The sequence below is a fragment of the Bos taurus genome, chromosome 19 (assembly GCF_002263795.3).
Source record: "Bos taurus isolate L1 Dominette 01449 registration number 42190680 breed Hereford chromosome 19, ARS-UCD2.0, whole genome shotgun sequence".
Lineage (NCBI taxonomy): Eukaryota > Metazoa > Chordata > Mammalia > Artiodactyla > Bovidae > Bos > Bos taurus.
Window position 1 is genome coordinate 14,963,666 of NC_037346.1, and position 14,347 is coordinate 14,978,012.

Sequence of the window (14,347 nt, forward strand, 5' to 3'; positions counted from 1 at the left end):
CTGGACAGCACAGAGAGAGGACGCTGTGACCATCACGGGGACTTGTGCCAGCCCTGCTGCTCTGGGGTGCTTTCCCTGACCTCATTCAGTGTCACTGGGCTCTCTGGGTTCAGAGAGGCGGTCCCTGAGGGCTCCCCCTAATGGGCTGTGTGGTGGTGCAGGCTCAGGCAGAAGTGGGGATGGTGTGATGGGGAGGGTGGCTCTCTGCCCCCCAAAGACTCACAGGGTGAAGGGAACCCCCACCAGGACATGCTGAGACCTTGGACCGAGGTCTTGCCCCCACTCTTCTTCCAGGACCAGGTGCCTCTACCCGGGTTGAATTCCAGCCATCCTTGTACAGAGCACTCGGGGCCACAGCCTTTTTTGACTTCTTGGTCCTCCTCACCCTCCCCCACCCACATCTGTGCTTTTACGATTTTGCACCTTGCCTGGCTCTGGTTCTCGGCTTCCACCTGCCTGGTCTCTGCAGTGGGACTACGTGTGGGCTGAAGGGAGGCGACAGGCTCTGAGGCCCCACTCTGTGCCACGCTCTCTGCTGCTGGGCTCTCACTTGAGCCTCACAGTGACCCTGCAGCCGTGCCTGGAAGGACTGTGCCACGTCCCCAGGGCGGGGTACAGATGTGAAGAATCAAAGAGCCAAACAGGTTTCTAGCCTTCCTTAGTATTCTTTGGACACGTGATGAATGTAATTCACACAGGAGAGGATGGGGATTCTGTCGTCAACAGCTTGGGAAATGCTGGCTAAAGCCAAGTAAAGCAGGTTTCTGTGCTGTCGCCACCACCCCCCCAACCTTATTTTTTTGGCCACGGCACACAGCAGGGATTGAACCCTCACGCCTTGCATTGTAAGCGCAGCGTCTTAACCACTGGACTGCCAGGGAAGTCCCACATCCCCGTATTTTTGATGAGGAAATTCAGCCCCAGAAGCGTAAGTGGTTTGTCTGAGCCATCACATCCAGGAAGAGCCAAGGTGAGACAGAAGGGATTAAACCCTCCCCTCAGAGCTTGGGCACTTTGCCCCATGTCCCCCCAGGCTCAGGTTGGGCTGACTGCAGGCTGTCACTGCCTGTGTCCAGCATCACTGTTTTTCCTGGCGAGCGCTGTAGTCTTTGGGGACCGTCTCTTTCTCTCACAGGGAAAGGGCGATGGCATCTCATGACCCCGTGTCCCCCTGACCCACCTGGACTCTTGGTCCTGGCAGAAGCCAGAAGGGTGAGGGTCCGCGGCCCAGCTGAGGCCGTCAGTGGCACAAAGCAGAATCTCAGGGTGCTGGGTGACCTGCAGGTTTTAATGAGGGACCTGGACCAGCCCAGATCTGGGGAAGGAAGCCTAGCAGCTACGGGCAGTGGAGGCTGATCTGGCCTGGCCTGCAGAGGCTCCGGGTGAGTGGAGCTCCCCTCTAACCTTGGCCCCAGGCCCGGAACCAGCAGGGTGGTCAGTGGTTCCCTGGCTCGGGGCTGGTGGTATATCTCGTGGTTCTGACTGCTGAGGACCCTGGGCCGAAGCTGAAGGTGGGTGAGGGGCTTCCTGGGACCCTCCCCCTTAGTAGGGAAAGAGGTGTTCCAGATCTTCGAGCCTGCGCATGTCCTCCAGCCCGAGGGACACGGTCTTCCGCTGGGGCTCCTTGCGCTGCACGGTAATCTGGATGGGGTTGTTCTCGGGGAAGCTGTTCAAGTCAGTGGCCACGGTTGCAAACTGAAAGAAAAAAAAGTCCTCAGAACCCCTTGGCAGAGCTGACCCTGGCCTCACCTCTTCCACACCGCCACCCCCTCGTCTGTCTGTGAAGGGGTCTCCGAGTGCCCTACCAGCCTACTCACTGACATCTGTTTCTCCCCGGTTGTGTGCTGTTTCCAAGCTCAGCAGTGTCTACTCAGGCCTGCCCTGCCACCCCCAGGCTCTTCCCTGCTTTGTACCCCGTTAGCCTCTTCCCTCTTTTTTTCCCCGCAGTGCCCTTGACTTCACAACCCATCACAATCATTGATAACTAAGTTGAAGAATCCAGAAGCCACTGGCTTTGAGAGACACACATTAGGGATGAATGAACAGGTCAGTTTCCAGGGGACCCCAAAGTGACTTACTCCTTAACCCTCTCCAAGGAGAACAGTCTGTAACTGAGGCTTATCTGCCCAGGGAGAGGGAAAGCCAGCAGGAGGAGAGGTCCTGGGGGTACAAGGGTGTTCCCAACCTCTAGGGTCCCTGACCCTTGGGCCCCTCTTCTCCCATGGCTCACTTTGTAGGGCTTGCACCACGTCCCCACCCCAGCGGTGTTAGCTGCGCGGACCGTGAGGCAGTAACTCGTGTTCGGCTTCAGCTCCATCAGCTTGACAGTGGTGCCCAGGATTTTATTGAAGATCCAGGGGCGGTTCTTCGCCTTGGGCGTCTCGCCGCTGTTTTTCCTGACCACCTCCTGTAACAGGACCTGGTAGAAACTGACCTGCTGCTTGCCAGGGGCGTAGGTCCAGGAAATCTAGGAGGAGAGAACCCCCAAGGCTTCCTCAGACCTGGCCTGGCCTCCCCTTACCACCCCACCAGCCCCTCTGCAATGTGGGTCAGAAGACCCCAATCCCATCCCTGCTCCCGCTGGAGCTGAGGCAGGTGTGGCTGAGGGTGGTAGGCATACCCCATGTTAGATGAGGCCCCACCAGCCCAAAGCCTGAGCCATTCTCCCTGGGCAGCCTCACCAACCTCAGGGGGTACCCTCAACTCCATATTCTATAGACTGTGTGTCCGTTGAAAGGGACCTTAGCAATCATCTCGTCCACCTCACTCACTGCAGATGAGGTTACAAGTTCAGAGAGAGGAAGTGTCCGGCCCATGGCCACACAGCAAAGTGCCAGAGTCAAGGTTCAGACCCGTCTCTCCTGAGTCCACTTTGTACTACAGCCATGGCTGCCAAGCCAGACTAAGGATTGCAGAGGGCTTTTCTAACACTGCAGATTCCTGGCCCTGATGTCACTTGCCTTGTCTCCTGTTTCCAGTGTCTCCTCCATCTAGGCTAGTGGCTCTCAAACGTTGGTGTGCATCAGAATACCCCAGAGGACTTGTTAAAACAAGGACCGCTGGCCCCTGTGCCCAGTTTGATTCAGCAGGCCCGATCAGGAGGGTGGGGAAAGCAAGGATTTAAATTTCTAACAAGGTGCCATATGATGCAGATGCTACTGGTGGTCTGGGGACCACACTTTGAGAAACACTGCACTGGCCTATCCAACAATGGTCCTTCCAGATTTATCTTCCAAAGTAAGTGAAGTCACTCAGTCGTATCTGACTCTTGGCGACCCCATGGACTGTAGCCCACCAGGCTCCTCCATCCATGGGATTTTCCAGGCAAGAGTACTGGAGTGGAGTGCCATTTCCTTCTCCAGGGGATCTTCCCGACTCAGGGATCGAACCCGGGTCTCCTGCATTGCAAGCAGACTCTTTACTGTTTGAGCCACCAGACGGTATTTTCCAATATGTAACTCATATCGCATCTCTCACCTGATACAAAACTCTGCACAGAGCTGGTCCTCTTTGCTTACTGAAAAATCCATACAGTAGCCTAACATTTGAAGAAGGCAATGGCACCCCACCCAGTACTCTTGCCTGGGAAATCCTATGGACAGAGGAGCCTGGTAGACTGCAGTCCATGCGGTTACTAAGAGTCAGACACGACTGAGCAACTTCACTTTCACTTTTCACTTTCATGCATTGGAGAAGGAAATGGCAACCCACTCCAGTGTTCTTGCCTGAAGAATCCCAGGGACAGAGGAGCCTGGTGGGCTGCTGTTTATGGGGTCGCACAGAGTCGGACACTACTGATGCGACTTAGCAGCAGCAGCAACCTAACATTACAGGACCTCTGGAAAATGACCCCCTCCTGCTGTTCCCTTCCTGTATCCAGAACAATGCTACTCAGCATGTGGTCTGTGGGCCATCAGCACCACCTGGGAATGTGTTAGCAATGCAGAGTCTCAGACCCCACCCCAGACCTACTATGTCAGAACCTCAAGGAATGAGGAATCTTCTTGGTAACATGATGATCAGATCTGCAGGTGCCGGAAAGTGTGAGCAACCCCGAATTAGGACGTGGATGTTTTCTCCCATATGTGAGCCTTTGCTAGCATCAGCCCTGCACAGAATGCCTTTCCTGGTCTCTAGATGTTTAAGTCTGACCTCTGTGTCCCAGCTCAAATGTCACTGAACGCCAACAAAGCTTACTCCTGCAGCTGGAAGTAACGTTTCTTTCCTTCCAAATCCCCAGTGGCACTTGGTCTGAACTTTTCCTACAGCATTGAACCTTCTCTAGCTTGAGCTGGAGTTCTTTACAGATACGCCCTCTCTCCTAACCCATGCACTAGAGCTCAGGATGCAGGCAGGAGGTATCCACACACTCCCCAGTGAGCTCAGCTCAATGCCGGGCATGTGGGGGTGGGGGAGGGAGGGCATCAAGCCTTTGCCAGATGCATCTGGGTGGAAACGCACCACAGCTGTGGAGTCGCTGACCGTGTGTTCACAGACGAAGGGCGCCTCCGGCACATCCAAGACCACAGAGGACTCCGAGGGCGTTGAGGACGTGTCTGTGTCCACCTCAGGGTTGTCGAAGTCCAGCAGGCCCCCAGGGGCCATCTGGGACTTAGACTGGGGGCAGAGGGCCAGGTGCCCCTTCTCTGTGCTCTTGGCTATCGAGGAAAGGCTGAGTTTGTTCAGCTCGCCCTCCAGCATGCCCGCAAAGAAGCTGCTGTTGGGCTGGGTCACGGCCAACTTGATGGGATTCAACAAGGTGGATGACATGGGGGAGATGCTGGTGTCATCGGAGCTGCATTCGGAATCCTCCAGCGGCATGTGCTTCCTGGAGGGGGAGGGGAGAGGGGAGATAGATGGAGGCAGCTGCCCCAGCCCCTGCTGCCTGGAGGCTCCCAGCGGCAGGCAGGCCTTGGGCAGGACTTACCAATACTCTCAACTGCTTTTGAGCCACTCAGAACATTCTTGCTCTGCAGCAGTTCGTCATACTCACCGGGACACTCACTAGTGCAAAATGCACATTCCTGGTCCCTGGTCCCCAGCTGGGACGGCATTGGGGAAGCTGCTAAAGCATCTTTCATAAGATCCTCAGATGACTCTGATGCAAGTGTTCTGAGAACCACATTTTTAGAAACACCACTAAAGCTCCAAGTCCTTCCTCCAAGGTAGGGTGCAAACACCCCAGGGAATGACCATAACGATCTACTGGGATATGGAAAAATATCTAAAAGTATCTAAAAGAAAAATAATAAGTTTTATTAAATATTTATTTACTGTTGTTTAATATGTAATTACTGCATTTATTTACTTAGATTTTTATGACAGTTATCAATATGTATTAATATACAGCATGTAAAATTAACAGCAAAGATAAATATATATTTATTGGGGTAAATGCTCAAAAACTTTTCTTCCTTTATAATTTTTTTATTTTAAAAAAGTGTTTGTTTACGTATTTTCGGCTGTGCTGGGTCTTCACTGCCGTGCAGGCTTTCTGCAGTTGCAGAGAGCAGGGCCTACTCTTTAGTTGCGGTGCTCGGCTTCTCGATGCGGTGGCTTCTCTTGCTGCAGAGCGCAGGATCTAGGACGCGCGGGCTTCAGCAGATGCAGCTCCTGGGCTCTACAGCACAGGCTCATTAATTGCGGTGCGTGGGCCTAGCTGCTCCGTGCCATGCGGGATCTTCCAGGACCAGGGATTGAACCCATGTCTCCTGCATTGGCAGGCGGATTCTTTACCACTAAGCCACCAGGGAAGTCCTCTAATTTTTTTTTTTAAATTGTGAAATATTTCAGACTCATTCAAGATATCAAGGATAATAAGTTCATGGGGACATAATGTACAAAATGACATGACTTAGTGACTAAACCACCACCACCCAACCAATGCACAAAGTGGTGGCTATAAGGAACAATATCGGATTGTACATTTGAAAGTTCCTAAGAGATTAGGTCTTAAAAGCTCTCATCTCACACACAAAAATTTGTAACTGCGTGGTGATGGATGTTAACTAAGCTTACTGGGGTAATGATTTCACAATACATACAATTATCAAATGATATTGCATACTTTAAACTAATGCAATGTTAAATGTCAACTGTGTCTCAATAAAACTGGAAAAAATGATATTATATTAAGCTTCCATTTAGCTTCTATCCAACTCAGAACTAAAGCTGTCTCAGTGTAACTAAAGCCCCCTGTGTACTCTGCTCCCCTACCCCTCTCCTGATCCTCTCCCTCAGAAGCAGCCTGAGCAGTAAATTTAAAATTTTGTGTTTCTTATTCCCAATGTGTTTTCATAGGTTTGTTAGATACGTATGCTATTATTTTGCATAATTTAAACTTTATATAAATAAATGGTATCATTCAGTACATATTCATTTGCAGTTTGCCGTTTTCTTACTTAAAACATTGTATTTTTAGATTAATCTGCTCTGGTTCAGTCATTTTAACTGTTGTAGGGTGTTCTGTTACATGGATATTTGTATTGTTACCAATTCTTTGCTGTTACAAAGAAAAACCTTGCCCATGTTTCCCCACTCTTTAAAATTTTTTGCTGATGAAATACAGGATCAAAAAAATTTAACTTTCAAATCTTTTTTTTTTTCTTACCTTGAACTAAGGTAAGAAGGAGGGAACACAGCTCTACCCATCAACAGAAAATTGGATGAAAGGTTTACTGAGCACAGCCCCGCCCATCAGAACAAGACCCAGTATCTCCCTCAGTCAGTCTATCCCATCAGGAAGCTTTCATAAGCCTCTTATCCTTTTCCATCAGAGGGCAGACAGACTGAAAACCATTACAGAAAACAAACCAATCTAATCACATGGACCACAGCCTTGTCTAACTCAATGAAACTATGAGCCATGCCATGTAGGGCCATGGTGGAGAGTTCTGACAAAATGTGGTCCACTGGAGAAGGGAATGGCAAACCACTTCAGTATTCCTGCCTTGAGAACCCCATGAACAGTATGAAAAGGGAAAAAGATAGAACACTGAAAGATGAACTCCCCAGGTCGGTAGGTGCCCAATATGCTACTGGAGATCAGTGGAGAAACAACTCCAGAAAGAATGAAGGGATGGAGCCAAAGCAAAAACAACACCCAGTTGTGGATGTGACTGGTGATGGAAGCAAGGTCTGATGCTGTAAAGAACAATATTGCATAGGAACCTGGAATGTCAGGTCCATGAATCAAGGCAAATTGGAATGATCAAAGAGGAGATGGCAAGAGTGAACGTCGACATCTTAGGAATCAGCGAACTAAAATGGACTGGAATGGGTGAATTTAACTCAGATGACCATTATATCTACTACTGCAGGCAAGAATCCCTTAGAAGAAATAGAGTAGCCATCATGGTCAACAAAAGAGTTCGAAATGCAGTACTTGGATGCAGTCTCAAAAATGACAGAATGATCTCTGTTCATCTCCAAGGCAAACCATTCAATATCACAGTAATCCAATTCTATGCCCCAACCAGTAATGCTGAAGAAGCTGAAGTTGAATGGTCCTATGAAGACCTACAAGACCTTTTAGAACTAACACCCAAAAAAGATGTCCTTTTCATTATAGGGGACTGGAATGCAAAAGTAGGAAGTCAAGAAACACCTGGAGTAACAGGCAAATTTGGCTTTGGAGTCCAGAATGAAGTAGGGCAAAGGCTAATAGAGTTCCACCAAGAGAACGCACTGGTCACAGCAAACACCCTCTTCCAACAACACAGGAGAAGACTCTACACATGGACATCACCAGGTGGTCAACACCGAAATCAGATTGATTATATTCTTTACAGCCAAAGATGGAGAAGCTCTATACAGTTAGCCAAAACAAGACTGGGAGCTGACTGTGGCTCAGATCATGAACTCCTTATTGCCACATTCAGACTTATATGAAAGAAAGTAGGGAAAACCACTAGACCATTCAGGTATGACCTAAATCAAATCCCTAACGATTATACAGTGGAAGTGAGAAATAGATTTAAGGGACTAGATCTGATAGAGTGCCTGATGAACTATGGCCAGAGGTTCATGACATTGTACAGGAGACAGGGAGCAAGATCATCCCCAAGAAAAAGAAATGCAAAAAGGCAAAATGGCTGTCTGAAGAGGCCTTACAAATAGCTATGAAAAGAAGAGAAGTGAAAAGCAAAGGAGAAAAGGAAAGATATACCCATTTGAATGCAGAGTTCCAAAGAATAGCAAGGAGAGATGAGAAAGCCTTCTTCAGTGATCAATGCAAAGAAATAGAGGAAAACAACAGAATGGGAAAGACTAGAGATCTCGTCAAGAAAATTAGAGATACCAAGGGAACATTTCATGCAAAGTTGGGATCAATAAAGGACAGAAATGGTATCGACCTAACAGAAGCAGAAGATATTAAGAAGAGATGGCAAGAATACCCAGAAGAACTGTACAAAAAAGATCTTCATGACCCAGATAATCATGATGGTGTTATCACTCACCTAGAGCCAGACATCCTGGAATGTGAGGTCAAGCGGATCTTAGGAAGCATCACTACGAACAAAGCTAGTGGAGGTGATGGAATTCCAGTTGAGCTATTTCAAATCCTGAAAGATGATGCTGTGAAAGTGCTGCACTCAATATGTCAGCAAATTTGGAAAACTCAGCAGTAGCCACAGGACTGGAAAAGGTCAGTTTTCATTCCAATCCCAAAGAAAGGCAATGCCAAAGAATGCTCAAACTACCACACAATTGCACTCATCTCACATGCTAGTAAAGTGATGCTCAAAATTCTCCAAGCCAGGCTTCAGCAATATGTTAACTGTGAACTTCCAGATGTTCAAGCTGGTTTTAGAAAAGACAGGAACCAGCAATCAAATTACCAACATCTACTGGATCATCGAAAAAGCAAGAGAGTTCCAGAAAAACATCTATTTCTGCTTTATTGACTATGCCAAAGCTTTTGACTGTGTGGATCACAACATACTATGGAAAATTCTTCAAGAGATGGGAATACCAGATCACCTGACCTGCCTCTTGAGAAATCTGTATGCAGGTCAGGAAGCAACAGTTAGAACTAGGCATGGAACAACAGACTGGTTCCAAATAGGAAAAGGAGTACGTCCAGGCTGTATATTGTCACCCTGCTTATTTAACTTATATGCAGAGTGCATCATGCAAAATTCTGGGCTGGATGAAGCACAAGCTGGAATCAAGACTGCCGGCAGGAATATCAATAACCTCAGATATGCAGATGACACCATTCTTATGGCAGAAAGGGAAGAAGAACTAAAGAGCCTCTTGATGAAAGTGAAAGAGGAGAGTGAAAAAGTTGGTTTAAAGCTCAACATTCAGAAAACAAAGATCATGGTGTCTGGTCCCATCACTTTATGGCAAATAGATGAAGAAACAGTGGAAACAGTGGCTAACTTTATTTTTGGGGCTCCAAAATCACTGCAGATGGTGACTGAAGCCGTGAAATAAAAAGACGCTTACTCCTTGGAAGAAAAGTTATGACCAACCTAGATAGCACATCAAAAAGCAGAGACATTACTTTGCCAACAAAGGTCCATCTAGTCAAGGCTATGGTTTTTCCAGTAGTCATGTACGGATGTTAGAGTTGGACTCTAAAGAAAGCTGAGTGCTGAAGAATTGATGCTTTTGAACTGTGGTATTGGAAAAGACTCTTGAGAGTCCCTGGGACTGCAAGGAGATCCAACCAGTCCATCCTAAAGGAGATCAGTCCTGGGTGTTCATTGGAAGGACTGATGTGGAAGCTGAAACTCCAATACTTTGGCCACGTGATGCAAAGAGCTGACTTATTTGAAAAGACCCTGATGCTGGGAAAGATTGAAGGTGGAAGAAGGGGACGACAGAGGATGAGATGGTTGGACGGCATCACGGACTCAATGGACATGAGTTTGGGTCAACTCCGAAAGTTGGTAATGGACAGGGAGGCCTGGCATGCTACAGTCCATGGGGTTGCAAAGAGTCGGACACAACTGAGCAACTGAACTGAAAGTAAGAAATACGTATTTCTTGACAAGCTAGCACACGCGTGTATGTAACCCCATGGACTGTAGCCTGCCAGGATGCTCTGTCCATGGGATTCTCCAGGCAAGAATACTGGATTGGATCACCATGCCCTCTCCAGGGGATCTTCCCGATCCAGAGATTGAACCTGAGTTTCTTATGTCTTCTGCATTGGCAGGCGGGTTCTTTACCACTAGCACCACCTGGGAAACCCCAGTATATACACACATACACACACACACACACACACACACACACACACACACACACACATAACTAAAATGTTTCACAAACCAGTACTAACTGGTTTCCTAAACCCGTACTTATTCTGTGTGATGTACTCTGGAGTTTAAATTCTATTTAGTTCATTTTTATAATACTAGTCTCCATCAACTAGGATGAGTTCCTGACACATTCATAGGTCACAGCCCTCAGTTGGAAGAGCCCTGTCTAGAGAAAGCGGCCATAGGGCCTGTGGACACCAAGCACCTTGACTGAGGTCACCTTGGTAGTCGATGGCAGAGCTGGAACCAGAAGCCGGATCTCCCGGGCCCCATGCTACACAGCTCCTGTCTGCCCCTGGTGCTTTCTGGCTCCCCTCCCCTGCTTCCTTCCCCACCTCCCCCGGCCGCTCTAGCCAGATCCAGTGACCCACACATACCCCTAGATCCCTCACACCAAGCCAGCCTCCAGCTTCGAGGTTGATTGATCAAGGCCAAAATTTTCCTCCCTGAGCCCCAGCCCTATCAGCCTCCTCCTGCGAAATCCTGATCAGCCCAAACCTCCTATGCTAGCCCTTGGTGGACACTTGAAATAGATGACTCTCCCTCCAAGGCCCTTTGTAAGCTGAAGAGTCTGGGTATGGATGTCAGTTATACTATAGATTGTCCTGTGCTATGTGCTAAGTTGCTTCAGTCGTGTCCAACGCTGTGACTCTAAGGACTATAGCCCACCAGGCTCCTTTCTCCATAGGATTCTCTGGTCAAGAATACTAGAGTGGGTTGCCATGTCCTTCTTGAGGGATCTTCCCAACCCAGAGATTGAACATGAATCTTAATGTCTTGTGCATTAGCAAGTGGGTTCTTTACCACTGGTGCCACTTGGGAAGTCCATAAACTGTCCTTCAGTTCAGTTCAGTTGCTCAGTCGTGTCCGACTCTTTGCGACTCCATGAATCGCAGCACGCCAGGCCTCCCTGTCCATCACCAACTCCCGGAGTTCACTCAAACTCATGTCCATCGAGTTGGTGATGCCATCCAGCCATCTCATCCTCTGTCGTCCTCTTCTCCTCCTGCCCACAATCCCTCCCAGCATCAGAGTCTTTTCCAATGAGTCAACTCTTAGGAATCTCTATATTACTTTTTAAATTATTTTTTTAAATTATTTATTTGGCAGCACCAGGTATTAGTTGCAGCATGTGGGGTCTTTAATTGCAGCTTGCAGACTCTTATTGTGGCATGTGGGATCTAGTTTCCCAGCCAGGGATCACACCCAGGCCCCTCTGCATTGGGAGTATGGAGTCTTAGCTACTGTAACACCCGGGAAGCCCCAAGGAATCTCTATTGAAGATTTACTTGTTGGAAACACCAGTGCTGAAGGGGCAGCCAGGCATTGGGCTATATGCTGGAGAAAAACTCCTTGTGATTGTCACAGCAGCCCTGCTGGATGCTGTTGGTCTCGTTTTACACATGGGGGACCAAGGGTCCCGGACCTTAATGAACTTGTTTATGGTCACATATCTAAGTGGTAGAACTTGGATTAAAACTTGGTTCCCAGTCTAAGACTTTCTCATACCAGGAAGTTTCCCACCTGCATCCGCCACTTTAGCCATACCTGTTTACTGACAGGTACCTAAGGGAGTGACCACTGTATCCCCTTTCACGTCATCAGGACCAGCTACATAATTTGTGGGGTCCTTTATTCAGAAATTATTAAGACCTTCAAAACAGTAACATCCAACCATTAAACTAAGCAGGGTCCTTCCAAATGTCAGGCTGTGTTTAATTGCATAGGTCACATACCCGTGAAACTTCCCAACAGACAGTTCCCTCAGCCCACGTCAACCCACCCCTCTGTCCCTCCACTGGCTAACTCCTTCCCTTCCTCTGAGAGTCACCTCCTCCACGAAACCTCCCTTAACTTCACCCCCTCCCACACTATACTAAATTCCCTATTTCCTCCAGTTGTCCCTGTCATAGCACAGACCATGCTGTAATAGCCTCAATTCTTGTCTGACAGCCCCCTACCCCCAACTACCACACACACACACACACACACACACACACACCCCCCAGGCTGGGAATTCCTTGAAGGTAGAAACTGCTTTCCAGCTCTGCATTCCCAGAACTTAACCTTGGACCAGGTACCTTGTAGGTGCCCAAAGAGTTTTGTGAAATGAAGTGAAGGAAACCCGTGATCACTGAGGAGGAACACAGACCTCAGTCTGAAGGCAGGCAGGTTCCTGGGGGTTGGGGGGAGGACATAACCAGGCAGGTGAAGGCACCATAGGGAGGATGAGCAAAGGAACCATGGCGAGAGGAGAGGGGCTTCATGGTGAGGACCAAACAGGATGATGAGCACTGCCAACCCATCTCCAGCTAATCCCAGAAGGCTTCCCGGAGCTGGAGGCCAGCATGCCTCCAAGAACTGATTTGGGGTCAGGAATCCATAGGCAACCTCTTATGTGCTCTTCCCTGGGAGTCTCGACTGTGATAAGTCAAGGAAGTGGCACCTCTTCAATACCCTCTTCCCTGCGCCCCACTCCCCTTCTCGCCAACTCCTCCGCCCATCCAGCTCTGGCCTTAGAAAGCAAAAAAGGACCAGACTCATGTCTTACGGTAGATTGATGGCATCCTCCTCTAAGAAGTTCACCAAACTGCCCCTTGAGGAAAGTGGGAGGCTTTTGGTCGTGACGGTCCTGTTCATTGACTTGGGGTTTGGAAAGGGCTTCGACATTTGATCAAGTGCATTCAAGACATTGAGGGTTTCCTTCTTCAGCATGGCCTCCTCCCCATCTCCCACTTTGTAGAATGTCTCTGATGCCATTGAGTTTGTTTGGGACCGCAGCCGGCACCATGCAGGACAACCAAGCTGACAGGAAGCAGAGAGAAACTGGAGGCAGCAGACACAGCCTTAGTTGCGGTGGGATGGGGTGCGATGAGCTGACTTCATAATTATCACAGAGTGTAACAATTAGGGGCTACCCTCCCCCCTGACCGGGGGCTGCTGCAGCCCAGGGCCAACATCAGGAGCGGGCAGAGCCCCAGAATAGTTGACGACATCGCTCGGGCTAAGGCTCTGTGGTTACAGCGGCCCTGCTCTTCTCTGAAGATCTCAAAATGCTCAGCACCTGTGCCCTTCCGATCTGCCCTGGGAAGGAGGAGGTGGATGGTGAAACAGTGGCACCTGGGCATGGAGGGAGGCAGGCAGTACTGGATGGACTGGATCCCTGGGAGTGGGACACCTCGCCGATAGAATTCTGAGATTTCATATCCAGACACTGGAGGCAGTGTGGGCACAGGGAAAGCTGGGATGGCTCATGGAGTTCAGAGCGCCCACACACCCAGGTTTTACTGCTGGAATTCTAAATTCTGTCCCACCTCCACTTCAAGTGTCTTCAGATATTGAGTGACCATGGTGGGTGGTGCAGAGGCATCCAGAAATGGGCCAGAGGCTGCTTCTGTTCCCAGGGAAACCATGTCACAGGGAGGAAAACATACACACGACTTTGTGGGGGTGAGGAGCCCGGCAGCTGTTAAAACAGCAATGGCTTTGCACCTGGGTGGGTGCAAAAGCTCTTCAGCCCAGCTCTGCCCACAGCTTCATAGGCTGTGAAGCCTTTGGCAAATGATTTCACCTCCAAGCCTCATTTTGCTCATCTGTAAAACAGGGATAAACATAGCACCTACCTCACTATATGGAGAAAGAGATGGCAACCCACTCCAGTATTCTTGCCTGGAGAATCCCATGGACAGAAGAGCCCAGCCGGCTCGCAAGTCCATGGTGTCGCAAGAGTCGGACCCGACTTTAGCGACTACACCACCACCACCACCACCTTACTAGACTGTGCGGAGCTAATCCTGTTAAGTTTTCTTTCTTCCAGAGGATGAGGTCCAGCCAAGGACGTTTGAAATTCGTGTGTTTTTCTATACACTCGGGGGTTTTATCGTTGTATACGTAAAAATTCTTTTATTTGGAAACTAGAGAAGCAGATTGCCCTCTCTGTGCTCTGCTGCTTTTTAGCAGCCATCATAATCTCGGTAATTATCTGATTTATTCGATTTACTCTTTACTGCCTTCCTTCGCTAACAGGTAGGTCCCTGGGCGTAGAGATGGTCGATCTGATCGAACGTTCTGGC

General features: G+C 49.0%; 1 protein-coding gene across 1 annotated transcript; it reads right to left on the minus strand.

Moving 5' to 3' along the window:
- Positions 1-1,273: 1,273 nt before the first annotated feature.
- Positions 1,274-13,102, minus strand: FNDC8 (fibronectin type III domain containing 8). The gene is given in 4 exon segments (NM_001076444.2): positions 1,274-1,695; positions 2,231-2,467; positions 4,462-4,828; positions 12,826-13,102. Coding segments are annotated over 4 exon segments (966 nt in total). The 5' UTR covers positions 13,035-13,102; the 3' UTR covers positions 1,274-1,542.
- Between the last annotated feature and the right edge of the window lie 1,245 nt (positions 13,103-14,347).